This window comes from Chelmon rostratus, chromosome 7 (genome assembly GCF_017976325.1).
Source record: "Chelmon rostratus isolate fCheRos1 chromosome 7, fCheRos1.pri, whole genome shotgun sequence".
Classification (NCBI taxonomy): Eukaryota; Metazoa; Chordata; class Actinopteri; order Chaetodontiformes; family Chaetodontidae; genus Chelmon; species Chelmon rostratus.
Window position 1 is genome coordinate 28,406,570 of NC_055664.1, and position 15,896 is coordinate 28,422,465.

Below are 15,896 nucleotides of genomic sequence, written 5' to 3' on the forward strand. Positions count from 1 at the left end.
CGTGTTGATATGTGACGACGGGTTATGATGAATGAAGTGTGTTAATAGATCATGTAAACAGCCACTGACAGAAGGTATCGATCGTGTGGTCGATCAATAACCGACAGAGTGAGTCAGCAGAAGCGTCAGCAGCTACGAGGTCAAATCTGGAACCAGAACTCGTACTGACGACTTCATCAGAACTATTATTCTTTTCTTTTATTAGCTCTGATTGATTTGATTTGCTTTCAGTTTCTTGGTGGGCTCAGATTCAGTCCTGTCAGACTGTGCTGAGGGTTTAAAGACGTCCCGCCGGGTGATTGGATACCACAAACACTGAGCTGTCACTCGTCAGCTGCTATATAACCAAATACAGCTTTTATTTTGGTGATTCTGAAAAGTTAGTTCATGTTGTTAAATTGAGGTAAATGAACAATGATGTCTTGCAGCACCTGCAGCCCAAACTCAGGGCAGCAGAGTTCTGGGCTTTCAGGTGTGAACCGTTCAGAACATAAGAGGCCTTTGTGCTTCATTATCGTTCAGAATGCCCTGACATGAAAGAACTGCAGCAACAACCAGAACGCTCACTTTTTGTATGTGACACCTCCCACCACTAGGGGGCGCTGCCATGGTGAACATCAACAGAAGAAGTCAGTGACTCCGCTCTTACAGGCTGCAGCTGCTCAGGTCTCTGGACTGTGAAGCAGCTGATCCAGCAGAAGAGCTGCACGACGGTTCAGATGCCGTTTATTGTGTTTCAAAGAAAACACGACGCGTCGGCAGCGGCGGGGGCGTCGGCTAACGAGACACTGCTCCAACACGCCGCGCCTCCTCCTGACCTCTGAGGAGACCAAGTGTTTACCACAACGACTGGCTGCATCCCAGCGTCTGTCGCATTCATTCGGAACTGATAACAGACTCTGAAGCTCTTTGTGTCCTGCAGCCGCGTCCAAACTCAACTTTTCATGCAGAAGTAATCAATTGTGCACAAATATCCTGCAGGAACAGTTCAAGGCTGAGACCAAATGGCTGCAACAGGCTAACAAGCTAACAGGCTAACAGGAAGCATGGAGTATACAGTGACAACACATGCATCAGTCAGCCTGCAGCTGCGCTGCTAAAGCTAAACGCTAGCAGTGTTTTAGACTCTAATGCCTCCATACTGAGAGCTGCAGGTTTCTAGGTCCGGATCAAGCAGGTGCTAGTCTGTGAACCCACCTGGTTTCCGTCGTACAGGTCTTTTCTTTCCGCTGCAGAAGCGAACTTTGCTGAAGACGCTGAAGATGTGTCTCTCGCACAGAGATCTCGGGTCTTTACTCGGACTCGAGCGTCTCTTGTTGGTGGCGACCTTTTCGCTGTTGGACTCTCGGGCCTGGCGCTTCTGTCGGATCAGGGAGCTGGCGATGGCCGCCGCCATCTCCCCGAGAGGTGGACGGAGCCACCGAGGACAAAATATCTCCCGAATCTAAGGACGCTCGCTTTTCAGTCCAAGTCAGGCGACATGTCCAAACGGTAGAATCCACCGAGTGTCGTCGCTGACAGTCGCTCCATGATTTAAAACTGATTGACTTCAGATCCACTTTGAGAAGATTTTTACATGCTGAGACACCTGAAGAATCGTTAGATGCTCCGACATTTATGAAAACGCCATCCCGTGTGTTTGATGCACGTCGGTCTCATCACACCTGATCTGTTACTTTAGGTGCAGTTTTCATTTACACCAGAGGGGGCGACAAAGCTTCAGTTATGATGACAGAGCCCAAAAAATCTCTTTGAGACATTTTCTTCAGCTGGAGGATCAAACGTGACGGAAACGACTGCGTTATTGGAACAGGATCGTATAACATATCGTATAAATCTTTGCTGGTTTCACGGCCGAAAAGGCTAAAAGCGAACACTTCAGTTTGTTCAAAACATGTGAATCAATAAGTGTTCCCTGAGCGAGGAAGACGAAAACTTCTGAGTCTGAAGGCGACATCCAAGATTCCTCGTTTTAAACACGACAAACAGCAGCAGGACATGTGAGTGGAAAAGCCACGGTGCATTCTGGGTAATTTCTCAGAGTCCGGTCCAGGCTTTCACACCCTCCGATGGAAGCACGTGGAGCTGATGATGCAGCCGTGAACCGAGGAGCGAAGCATCACCGCTGCATCCTCACGTCTCTCCGGACGTTCACGAATCCATCCTCATCTTCATCACTTCAACTTTCAGAGACGCCTTCAGGTCTTCAGACGAGAAACGGGAAGAGTTAAAGAACGAGGAAGTTTCAGCCGAGGTTCAGAATAATCCCAGAGACAGAAAAGAGACGATAAACCAGCAGATTAACAACACGACGACTCTGCTCTGTTTCCTCCTGCCTGAGCGCCTCCTCCTCCTCCTTACAGGCTGAGAGCTGCTGAATGTGATGAAAGGCTGAGAGAGAGAGAGAGAGAGAGGGCAGAGGGAGAGGGAGAGAGAGAGAGAGAGAGGAGAGAGAGAGAGAGGAGAGAGAGAGAGAGGGGAGAGGGAGAGAGAGAGGAGAGAGAGAGAGAGAGGGAGAGAGAGAGGAGAGAGGGAGAGAGAGGAGAGAGCGAGACGATAGAGAGAGGAGAGAGTTGAGAGAGAGAGAGGAGAGAGAGAGGAGAGAGGGAGAGAGAGGAGAGAGAGAGAGAGAGGAGAGAGGAGAGAGGAGAGAGGAGAGAGAGAGAGAGAGAGAGGGAGAGAGAGAGGAGAGAGGGAGAGAGAGAGAGGAGAGAGAGAGAGGAGAGAGAGAGAGAGAGAGGAGAGGGGGGAGAGAGAGGAAAGAGAGAGCGGTAGAAAGAGGAGAGAGAGAGAGAGAGAGGAGAGAGAGAGAGAGGGAGAGAGGGGAGAGAGAGAGGAGAGAGAGAGAGAGAGAGAGAGAGGAAAGAGAGAGAGCAGAGAGAGGAGAGAGAGGGGAGAGAGAGCAGTTGTCAAAGAGAGGAGAGCGAGTGATGAGAGAGAGAGGAGAGAGAGGGGAGAGAGAGCAGTAGTCAAAGAGAGGAGAGCGAGTGATGGAGAGACAGGCGGTGGAGGTGTAGAAGCAGCTCCTAAAAATATTCTGCCTGATGTTTCATGTTCTCCCACATCAGAGCACTCCACCTTCACTTCATCCTGATCCGAGCTGACGACAGGAGCATCCACAGCAGCAGCAGTCCTTTAAGACCCGGCTCCATTCAGACTCGGCAAATCCAGATTATAGATCGCAAACCTCCTCTGGTCCAGAAGGAGGTGGTGATGCTCCTGAAGAACTGAAGAGACCAGAAGTTCAAACGAGCTCTGGTCGATGCTGCTTGAACAGAGTTACAGCTGATTGAGATGTCTACACTATTATTATTATTATTATTATTATTATTATTAACTTTATTATTATTATTATTAACTTTATTATTATGTGAACTTTTTTCTGTCAAGTCGTGTCTTATCATGTCCATGTTAAAACCAGGCTAAATCTCCGAGCTGCCGTGCGGCTGTTGCAGGCTGTGACTGCAGGGTTACATAAAGCATGTTCACAGCAGAGAGTCTCAGGGCTGAATAAGCATGAGATCTGCTCTGAGATCAGCTCTAAGTGCTGAAACGCTGGGTGAGCCTGCAGGTATCAACACTGTCCGACACTCTCATCCTGCTGCTGCTGCTTCACAGCAGAGAGGATTCACTCACACCTGCAGCCTCAGGTGAGACGGCAGAATCCTAAGAAAGCTGAGGGCCGTCGTGTGGACACGAGGCTGAGGACGGACAGCCACATGTAAGACATCTGTCCAGAATAATCCAGCTGTTTCATTATTACTGATCCACAGACTGCTTCCTGGATTCACTGATGGTCACATTCAGACCAATAAGACCCTGAGATACAGCCAATAGGAACAGAACATCTGAGACACTGGAGGAACTGGAACCCGGACATGGTTCATACAATGAATAACTTCTGCTTGAAAAGCCACGAAAACAGTTAATCGCAGTCGCAGATTAATTGTCTATAGTAAATAATGAGTTCTTTAATAATTACCGGATTTGACTGGAGATAAACTAATTTTCAGGATGAACATTCTGCCGCTCTGCAAGATCTGCTATCAGGTGCTGCTAACAGGAGACGCTAACAGGAGCTGCTATCAGGTGCTGCTAACAGGAGACGCTAACAGGAGCTGCTAATGGGAGCTGCTAATGGGAGCTGCTAGCAGGAGCTGCTAAGAGGAGCTGCTATCAGGAGCTGCTAACGGGAGCTACTATCAGGAGCTGCTAACGGGAGCTACTATCAGGTGCTACTAACAGGAAACGCTAACGGGAGCTGCTATCAGGAGCTGCTAACGGGAGCTGCTAGCAGGAGCTGCTAAGAGGAGCTGCTCACAGGAGCTGCTAAGAGGAGACGCTAACAGGAGCTGCTAAGAGGAGACGCTAACAGGAGCTGCTAGCAGGAGCTGCTAAGAGGAGCTGCTATCAGGAGCTGCTAACTGGAGCTGATAGCAGGAGCTGCTAAGAGGAGCTGCTAACAGGAGCTGCTATCAGGAGCTGCTAACTGGAGCTGATAGCAGGAGCTGCTAAGAGGAGCTGCTAACAGGAGCTGCTATCAGGAGCTGCTATCAGGAGCTGCTAACTGGAGACGCTAACAGGAGCTGCTAGCAGGAGCTGCTAACAGGAGCTGCTATCAGGAGCTGCTATCAGGAGCTGCTAACTGGAGACGCTAACAGGAGCTGCTAGCAGGAGCTGCTAACAGGAACTGCAAAGAGGAGCTGCTAACAGGAGCTCCTAACACGAGCTGCTATCAGGAGACGCTAACAGGAGCTGCTAGCAGGAGCTGCTAAGAGGAGCTGCTAACAGGAGCTGCTAAGAGGAGCTGCTAAGAGGAGCTGCTAACTGGAGCTGATAGCAGGAGCTGCTAAGAGGAGCTGCTAACAGGAGCTGCTAGCAGGAGCTGCTAACTGGAGCTGATAGCAGGAGCTGCTAAGAGGAGCAGCTAAGAGGAGCTGCTAACGGGAGCTGAATCTGGTCTGAATGAGGCTGTAATTAATATTTCCAGAGGTTGTGATGATGTGTTTAAGTCCATCAGTGCACTTTAGAAACATTTCCACACAGCTAAACCTGATGTATTTGATATATTTGAAGACTTGGTTCGAGTCTGTAACGATGGATCCACTGACAGGAAGCCTGCTCACGCTAACGCCTGAACAAATCTCATTGGCTGAAAGTCAGTCAGCTGATGATGTGTTTCATCTGCGAGCACAAAATAAACAAAATGAATATTTCTCTCCACTCGCTCCCCCCGACACGCTGTTGACCCCAACGCACACTGTGTGATGATGATGATGAAGATGAAGATGATGATGGATGACTCCATGTTTGCTGTCAGTGACTCATCCTTTCTGCAGCTCATAATTGGATTGTGTAACGAGCTCTTCGCCTTCAATTAGACTTTTTCTTTTGGCTCCACTTTTGGTTTAACGCCTCACTTCCTGTCTGGTTCAGTGTAAAGTCACTGCACACTTCCTGTTCAGCAGCAAACAGCAGCTCCAGGTCCAGTTCTTTCACTGCGCTGAGTCAGATTTTATCTGCTCGAGAGATTTGGACAAGACGTCTTCGCGCCAGGACGCATGAAGACATAAACACAGAGACACATGGGTTGTTCTGATTGGCCGCTCTGTGTCTGCTGTAGGCAGCTGTTTGCTAGCATGTGAAATCCTTCAGGACGTGATAACACGTCAGAGCTGCGGTCTCGTGTTCGGGATCTGGAATCAGGTCAAAAGAAGCTTTGATGGTGAAACGCTCCGACACCATTTACTGAAGCAACGTGCCCTGAAAAGCTTGAAAGGTTGTAATTAAACTGAATATTTCGGAGAGTTTTAGCTCCGGAGTCACGTGATGCGCGAACACTTTGATGCTATTAAAAAACTAATCCTCCACATCTAATCACTTTGTTTCAGGGCCCGAGGCCGGCGAGTCCGGCAGGTTTCATGATCAGGCAGACAGACTGGAACCAAACAGGATCATCACATCACTAACAAGGCCCTGCGTCGGTTTCCCTGTGTCAGTGAACGCACCGCGGAGCTGAATGTAGGCCTACGCTCCCATCAGAAAAAACCAGGTCAGCGTCTTTAATTACTGACGTGTATTTGTGTCCTCGTACCTGCTCACTGGGACTGAGAGCAGAGACGGAGAGAAGGATGAAGAGAAACATCTTCATCGTTTCCTCTGATCGTCAGCCACATCCTGTCGGTCGGTCCGCCGCCGCTGCAAGCGCCGCGGCTCTTCTGAAGCTATCGTGGTTTATCAGCTGTGTGTCACTGTGCAGTTTCACTGAAGCTCGTCTGTCAGCGTGCAGACTGACAACAGACAAGACTCACATCATACAAACAAACAATATTCAGAGCCGTTCGTATGCAGACGACACACAAGTTTCTGTCCATTAAAATCAGCCCGGGGGGCCGGGCGACCTTCGGTGGCTCCTCAAAGTTCAGCTCAGTGTGAAATTTGTATGAAAATGAGGGAGGTCAAAAATGTTGCTGCTAATCTGATAGATGCTAACGTGCTAACACCAACATATAGACCCACTTTATTACAACACGAATAATTATCCATTATCCATTAACAGTCTGCTGAATTAGCTGTTAGCAGCTCCTGTTAGCAGCTCCTGTTAGCCGTGTACTGTGATACTGAAGAGAACTTAAAAACATGAAGATTGTCAGAGAAGTTCTGCAGAGTCTGTCTTCTCATTGGACTTCTGGAGGTTTATTCTGGATCATCAGAAGTATCACGTGATCAGAGATTCAAACGAGTCGAGGAGCTGGAGGTTCGAGGTGCAGAGCGCCGTCCTGGTCCGACGGTCTCAGAGTATCTGCTGAATAATGTCAAACTTCACATCCACACACACTAACTCATGCTGGGTGTTAATGAGCTGTGGGATCGATTCCCTGTCCTTCAGTCCTGGACTCTCCCAGCGTGTGTGTGTGTGTGTGTGTGTGTGTGTGTGTGTGTGTGTGTGTGTGCAGTTCAGGTATGTTTCATGATCAATAGACAAACTGCCTCATCAGAGGGCAGCAGAAAGTCAGCAGGACATTTAAACGAGCATGAAACCATTAAAGCAGCACAGACTGAGAACGCAGTACTCACAACTGACAGTACACCCAGAGTACACACACGAACGACAAAGAAACTGAACGTTTGTGATCATGAAATTAATTGAAGGGAATCTTCATCATAAATCATCCTCATGTTCTTCATCATCATGAACCACACACACACACACACACACACACACACACACACACACACACACACACACACCCCGTCCTGCTGCCGACTAATCTGCCTCTGAAAATAGTCCCCAGCAAAGCACCGCTTCCTCTCGCGTGTTTGTCTGTTTTATTTTTAAATCTTCGTCGTTGTTGGTTTGAAGAACAGAACCAGACTTCTACTTTAAAAACAACTCGTTTAAAACGGCAGCTTAAAGGATGCTGCACCAAATTACTGCATGTCTTCATGTATTCATTCAACACACACACACACACACACACACTGCAGCAGAAAGCCCGGTAACAAACAGCAGCGTGGGTGGCAGAGAGGACGGCAGCTGGATGTTCAAACAAACAAAGACGCTCGCTGCGTGTTTACACCAGCACACGCTGAAAAAGGAGGAACTGGTATTGTTCCACCGTCTATTGTTCCACACCAACGGTCCCGCTGAGGGTCCAACATCTATTTTTACATCAAATCCCTCAGTTTCTCCTCCTGTACAGAGTCCAGCTCCGGCTGGTGACTCATCCCTCCATCGCTGAACAGTCCAGCTGTTTGTCGTGAAGTGTTTGTTTAGCTTCTTCATCACTACGTTCAAACAGGCTGCAGCTCACAGGCTGGTTCTCACGTAGACCGGACCGAATATTTACCGCCATTAACCGAAACCTGAAAACTTCACTGAAGTAATAAAACATCACATTCTGAACCGTGAACCTGTGACTGGAGGGAAAAATGTCTTCTGTTCGCTCAGAAAAACAAACTGACTCAAAGTGGAACTTCACTTTTCTCCCTGAACTCATCACATCTTTATGAATCACAGAACAAATAACATGTATTGATCCGATCAGCATCGACCATCGTCTGTCATTAACGTGTTTCAGTGGATTGAAGCACATCCGGCATCATGAGAAGCTGCAACTGATGTGATGCAGCTCTGACACGTCACCTCTGCTCGCCTGCTATTGGCTGAACTCGACAGAGAGCATTGTGGGTAGACGTGATGTAGTCTGAACACACACCCTCATGTGAAGAGTTAGTGCAGTCACTGAGGTTTGTTTTCTGAGAGTGAGGAATAAAGTTTGGACCAATCAGCTGCAACCTGAGCAGCCTCCTCAGCTCAGAGTCTGATAGGAGACTGGAGACACAGCACCATCTGCTGGACATCAGGACAACTGCAGGTACTGCAGGTACTGCAGGTACTGTATTACTTCTGATGTGAGGTCTGAGAGATCTGGATGAAATGAGTCTGATCACAAACTCATGAGAAATTAGATATTTACAGGTTAAAATCATCCATCTATGAATCCTGCATACACTGTCTACACACACGTATCCATGAATACATGCACATGCACACACACACACAAACACATGCACACGCACACGCACACGCACACACACTGTGTACAGGCAGGCATACATGTGTGTTAAATGCTTGTTAAAAACTCCAATGAAGTGAAGGGAAGTTCAGTGATTGTCCATCTCAGCGTGTCTTTCCAGGTGTGTCCAGGTGTGTCCAGGTGTGTCCAGGTGTTTTACGGTAGTCTGAAGCCTTCAGTGTCAAACAGCGAGCTGTGTGTTTGATGTCCTCGAGTGATGTCACTTCAGTCAAACTACAAGTTAGAAGCTGAAACCTGAGTTTGTGAAGTCAAACAAACAGACTTCTGTTGTAGACCCCTGCTGCTGCAGGCTACGTTAGCTGCTTGTAGCATAGCACACCACAATCCACCACCCAGCTATGAGTGGTCAGGGTGCAGAGACTTTGAAGTATTAACGCTGATAATGTCTGCCTACATAAGGAGGCAAAGCAAGTCTCCTCTGTAGGCTAAAGTCAGAAACAACGAGATCCTGCTGGTCAATGTCAGTAAATGGATCAGTTATTTTCCTGTTTTTAGGATGTGATGGGATCTACTGCAGCTTCAGGATCTTTCTGGGTAGTTTCTTCAGTGATTTTGGTGGCTTTGTTATTTTGGCCTGATGTTACATTTAAGCTTTCTGTCTGGCAACAAACAGACCAACGTGGGGTCGGAATAAAAGTAAAAGAGACGTCGCACAGAGAAAAGACAGAACGCAGTACTCCTGCACATACTGCAAATGTGTAGTGGGGTGTAAAGTAGAGCTGAAGGGCTTAGAGAATAAATGAAACTGATTAGCATGATGAGAGTAGGATGATATTATCAGTGATGGTGCGTATCGATGATGTTCACCTCTTAATTTCTCATTAATCAGTTTAAAAAGCTTCACGTCAGTGAATGAGAGCAGCTGAAAGCGACCAGCAGAGGGAGACAGAGAGCAGCTCAGCCCAGGGTGGATGAGACCGGCGTCAGAGCCCGAACCTCCAACCACAGCAGCGGAGGAGACCGCCGGCCCGGATTAATGAGACTGATCTCAAACAGAGAGAGAAAAGAAAGAAAGAAGGAGAGAAAGATACTGAAACTCAACTATTCTAATTATCAACTCTCCTGAAGCTTACAGAGGCCTGAAGCCTGATCAACCTTAAACCAACACTTTGTGCTGTTACTGTGATGCTTCACTGATTCTCCAACATGTGAACAAGAGTGTGTGATTCACGCTGATATACACGATTCACATATGAGCAGTGTGGATGGCAAACATCCCATAAACTGACGAAACAGTGCAGATACACGAGGTGCTGAAAGACCTGAGGAAACACACAGCTGTCAGATAAAAATACACCTTACTGTAAATATAACTGAGACATCACTGTCAAGGTCACACACACACACATATAGACACACACATAGTGACACACTCACTCACACACACACACACACACACACAGGGTTGGGTATTAAAATGTTCCTTCAGCCACCGTCTGCCCGACAACCAGTGACTGCAGATATATCTGTGCAGGTGTGTGTGTGTGAGTGTGTGAGTGTGTGTGTGTGTGGGTGTGTCTGTGTGTGGGTGTGTGAGTGAGTGAGTGAGAGAGAGAGGCCTTAAACTCTTAACTAAGTTTAAATTAGCAAAATCACCCAAAAACCCATCAGCTGATGGGCGGAGCCAAACCAGACGCCTGTATATTCGTCCAATCACTCGGCGCGGTGTCGGAGCTGGAAAACGAGCGTTTCCTGTTTCTGTTCATCGCTGCTGATGACGTTTATTTGTGCGCTTTTATTTTGTACGTTCACGTCTTTCACTGATGTTAATTCTGATGATGGACGTACATTAACTGTATATTTTCTATCTTATGTTCATGTGTGATGAACGCCTGTCACCTGTTACCTGCAGTGTGCGACTCACTGAGTGATGCTGATCTCAGGTCAGGCAGTCTGTTCCAGTCTATGAATGTGTGTGTGTGTGTGTGCGTGTGAGACGCTTGTCTGCGTCGTCATTGGCTCGCACAGGTAACACAGGTGATGGAACTCCATAACAACCTGATGTTAGAGTGACGGCTTGGTGTAGAGGTCTGCTGCCCCCTGGTGGACAAACACCCAATGACCGTAAGTTAGCGTTAGCACTGAGGAAATGTTTGTGTGTGTGTGTGTGTGTGTGCGTGTAACTAGATATCTGTGACGTGGTTGGCTGTGAGCTGATGGAGGTGTGAGACACTGAGAGCTGATCAGAGACGTTAACACTGATATTTTTACACTACTACTAACACCTGAGGAGGAGGAGGAGGAGGAAGGGCTTGTAATACTTTTGCCTAGAGTATATATATATATATATATATACACACATACAGAATGCAGTGTATACAGTATACACTGCACACTGTATGTGTATACAATGCATATATATGTATGTATGTACACAGACAGAGTATACAGTGTATGCTCAGTGTGTACACATCCATCACTCATTACTCTGACATAGATCTATCTCTCTAAGCTCAATACACACACATAATAAATGGTTTACTTCCTGTACTGTATGTGTACACACCTTCATATACGACTCTACAGTCTGTGTGCACCATGATAGTACTGCATGTACTGTTATATATACTGTTAGAGTATACGTTTATGGTGGCCACTTTTACTTCTCTGTGTACACAGACGGTGTGTTTATCACTTACACTGAGAATATACTGTGAGTGTGTGTGTGTGTACCAGTGTGTATCATTTATCTTCATGTTCCACTCTCGTGTCTATATGATCCTTTTTATATCGACATATGATCCACACATCAGCACAGACTGCAGGAAGGTTAAATCCCTGCACACACACACACACAGACACACACAAACACACACACACATAGAGAGACACACAGACACACACAGAGAGACACACAGACACACGCACACACACACACACACACACACACGTCATGTGTATTTGCATGTCCTTGAATATTATTTGCATGTTCTATTTGTTTTTCATCAGGTGAAACATAAAATACTGATTCAAATAAAAGATAAATAAAATAAACTTAAAATATTTAAAACACATTTTAAAAAGTAAACAATCAAGTTAGAAGAAAAAAACTGCAGCATGTCCACTCGTCTGTCCGTCCACTCGTCAGTTCGTCCACTCGTCTGTTCGTCCACTCGTCTGTCCGTCCACTCATCTGTCCGTCCACTCAGACATACAGTCATGTCAACATATTTTGGACAATAAAGTTTTGCTTCTTTGAAAAATATTCAGGCTCCTGTCTGTGCAGCTCACCTGCAGCATGTACCTGAGGTCACCTGCCTTCCCTCCTCACATGTCAGCCCTGCTCACCAGCAGAGTCAAACCACACAGTCCTGCAGGCACGCTCCAGTCCTGAGTCCGGCTCAGGTGGTCGTGCTGGACTCACCCTGCTGGCTGCTCTCTCTGGGAGTGCTGCCCTCCTCCTCGTCCGCCTCCTCTCCTTTACTCTCTCCGGACAGCAGACGACGAAACAGGCTGCAGTAACGGGTCATGGTCCGCGAAAACCAGAAAACCAGAGTCAGCTCCAGACCAGGGATCAGACACAGTCCACAGGCAGGCAGTCAGTTCATCAGCTACTAATCAATGAGTCACTTCAGTCAGTCAGAGGAGGATCAGAGGAGCCATTAAAGCCTCCGTCTGATCCGGTCTGTCACTCTGTGACTCTGTGGTAAAGACCTGAAACTGGTCCGCCTCCCTGTGATGACACTACAGTCAGCTGTTACACTGTGACATCACAGAAAACTGCAGGAAGAGGACAGGACACACTGATGCACCTGGTCTGTCTTCAAAAGTGTCAAAACCAGAATCTGAGTCCGCCAGACTGAAGCTGGACAGCTCTGCGCTGCTTCTGAGACATCAACGAAACAAACATGCTGAAGCCAAGCACAACTCTTTTAGTACTCAGGTCTGGAGTCCTGCTCTGGGTCTAGGTCTGGAGTCCTGCTCTGGGTCTAGGTCTGGAGTCGTGCTCTGGGTCCAGGTCTGGAGTCCTGCTCTGGGTCCAGGTCTGGGGTCCTGCTCTGGGTCCAGGTCTGGAATTGTGCTCTGGGTCCAGGTCTGTGGGTGAATGTGATCCTGCAGTAACAGGACAGGGTTTATTCTGAGCCTGTAAACAACAGAAGCTGGAAGGTGAACAAGACTATTAATATCAGACAGGGTGCAGTCTAATCCCTGCAGCTTGACTTGTAAGGCTTTTTCCTTAAAGGGCAAGTACGTCCTAAAGGACACTGTCTGACTCTTTTCTGTCCAGTGAATATAATTCATGTCTCTAACGTGATGTAAAAATGATTAATCTGAGAGCAGGGGTTACAGCGTGGATGTGATCTCTCGTGTGCTTTAAAAAGTAAATGAAAAATAAACAGCTAATAATATGTGACACTGCTGGAAACTGCTGCCACACCTGCTCACCTTCAGCACAGTCTGAGGAGGCGGACGACAAAAAACAACAAAAGATGCTCAGAAATGATTTTCAGGATCTGGTCGCACAGACTCAAACTCCAGGCGTCCAGTGACCAATCAGAGCTCAGCACAGCTTAAGACAACAACGCAAACACAAAGTGAAGAAAAGACGTTTCAGCTCACTCTGAAGGTCCACTGCTTTCTCACTTGATTGGCTTTTGTTTGCATTTCACTGTTTTATTTGTTTGTTTTCAGAGATTTTTCTACAAAATCGTGTGAGACAGCTTTCTGTTCAGGTACCTCATCTTAGACAGGAAGTAGTGACAAAAGGCAGAGCGCAGCAGAATGAAGCATCGACATCCTCCAATCACACTGACCTTCAGTGTCTCAGACAGATGCTGCACCGTCACATCCCAGAGCTCTGAGACGCTGGATGAGAGCAGCGCTGCAGTAACGGCCCTAATGCTCGTAAAGTGATGATGAATATTTCAAAGACGGAATATTAAAATCAATACCTGAGCGGCCGTCATCGCACTAATGCACATTCTAGCTTCCGTCCACTCTGATATTTCTCTACAACATATACGATGTTCTTTACGCTGCTTCTTTTTATGGTTTAAAACACCCACACTTCACACGTTCATTTAGCTTTCACGTTATTTTCATCATCTAGATTCTGTCCAAACAGCTCAAGGTGGAGAGTCACCTGTTCAGGATCTGACCACCTGTGAAAGCTGGTCTCAATCTGCCCCCGCTCCCCTGCTGAATCACGGACGAACATCATGATGTCACAGTGAAGCTGACCTTTGACATTTTATCCTCTTTGTGTGAAGTGTGGTCATAATTAACATATGAGAAAGTTACAAAAACTTCACAGTGACCTCTGACTTCTGACCACCAAACTCTGATCGGTTCATCCTCGAGTTAAAAGATTCCAGACTCACATACAGGGTAAGGGTTAGTGGGTTATATATTTGTCGACTGACACACTGCAGATCTGCAGGAAGACTTAGTTTGTAGTTTGAATGACTTGAAACTAAGATTTTATCTAAGTTTGAAGAAATATGGTTGAAAAATATCTCATCTAGACAAACCTTCACACATATATACAAACTTCATACATGTACTGTATAAAATAAAGTATTTGAATCATACGTTACATCTCAGGCCAGACAGCAGTTGGTGGTGGTTTGGGAGTTTGTTCAGACTCTCTCAGTTTGGATGTTTTTGCTCTGATCTGATGGACGACAGGTCCTGATGGTCCCAGAACAAACTTCCTTAGGATAAATAAGGGGGTACCACAGGGATCTGTACTGGGTCCTTTACCGTTCACACTCTGCATGAACAATAACATCCCTCTGACAGAATCATAGTATCCACTTTTATGCAGATGACTCAGTCTTGTATGTATCTGGCTCGTCTTCAGCTCAAGTTATATCAGAGTTATGATCTGCCTTCAATGTTCTACGTGCAGGTTCTCAGTCATCTCACTGAATACAAGACAGAAAGACAGAAACAATGAGTTCATCGATCGATTGGCTGGAATTAACCTGCAACAGCTCTGACAATCGATTAATCATTGAACTCAATGTAAAGTGCTCTCTGGTTGCAGTTTGTCCGATGTGAAGATCTTCTCAGTAAACTGGTTCTCGTTGGGTTTTGCACTGTTGGTCGGACGAACAGCAGTGATGATCGAACTGATGATTGTTTGCAGCCCTGGAGCCAGAATCTGAAAGTGACTTCGTGTTTGGGGTTCACCCCTAAGTGTCTTGATCTGGATGGATCTGGTCTGGTAAATCTACATATGAAGACATGTATAACATCAGATCAATCAGTCACCTCATCACCACATGAGAACAGAAGCTGCTCTGACATGTTTTCCCTTCAGTTCATCACTGCGGGGTTAGTCTGTTTACCTGTGTTTGCATGTTGCCATAGAAACCTCGGCCACATGGTTTGATGTCATTTGCATTATTCCTGCAGCCTCCTGCGTTTTATATGTATGAGATGTTCATGGTGCAACAGCTGAAATGTGTGTATTCATACTTGTTACGTGTTTTCATTAGTGTAGAATCACCTGAAAATAAGAATCTTTGTGTTTCTGTTAGCTGAGAATGAGTCTTTGATCTACAGAGGAAGCAGCTCCTCTTCCTCAGAGTCCACAATGTTGCACTGTCATGTTTGTACAGTAGCCCAGAGTGGACAAACCAAACACTGACTCTACAGAGAGACTTTCACAGATTTGGTATTTTTAGTGGTTTTTAGGGGGATGTGAGGGGTGTTCAGTTTGTTGCAATCTGCAACGTCACCACTAGAGGACCCTAAATCCCAACACAGAACATGTGATGTGTTAAATGCTGATTTTACAATGATAATTAAAGGTTTCACTCAATGAGATGAAAACAAGTAAAAGTGATTCGTGATATTCTACTGAACATCGTGGCAACATGCTAACCATCGCAATATTTTTTTGGTTCAAACTGCTAACCCCAAATGGTAACCATGGTAACGGCTCCATCCCGTATCACTGCTCTTCATCATTTTCATGTGAATCTCACAGATGATTCTTCATGTACCCGCTGTACTGCATTTTTTATAGGATTACTGCAACCAGTACTGCTATGTATGTGTGTGTGTGTGTTGAGGGGGGGTCCTCCAAGGGGCCGAGCAGCTCTGCAGCAGTGTGGGCTGGACAGTGAATCACTCTCATCTAGAGCAGTATAGCAGTCTGTGTGTGTGTGTGTGTGTGTGTGTGTGTGGTCCATAAACTCCCACCTGGAAGCATTCAACCACGCACGCACACACACACACACACACACACATGCATACACACACAAACACAAATACATGAGGTGTGAGAGGATTTATATATATATATATATAAAATATGTGTATATATATCTATTATGTCTACTCAGG

At 46.5% G+C, this 15,896-nt stretch overlaps 1 protein-coding gene across 2 annotated transcripts in view; it reads right to left on the reverse strand.

Moving 5' to 3' along the window:
* The window catches only part of LOC121608896 (fibroblast growth factor 12-like), a 20,597-nt gene extending 8,527 nt beyond the window's left edge, over window positions 1-12,070 (reverse strand). The window contains exon 1 of one of the 2 annotated variants that reach the window (XM_041940318.1): window positions 11,965-12,070. In XM_041940318.1, coding sequence (XP_041796252.1) covers window positions 11,965-12,070 — 106 coding nt within the window. Of the gene's footprint in view, window positions 1-1,197; window positions 1,397-11,964 lie in introns of those variants that run through there. The other variant, XM_041940317.1, reaches the window with a different exon arrangement.
* Between the last annotated feature and the right edge of the window lie 3,826 nt (window positions 12,071-15,896).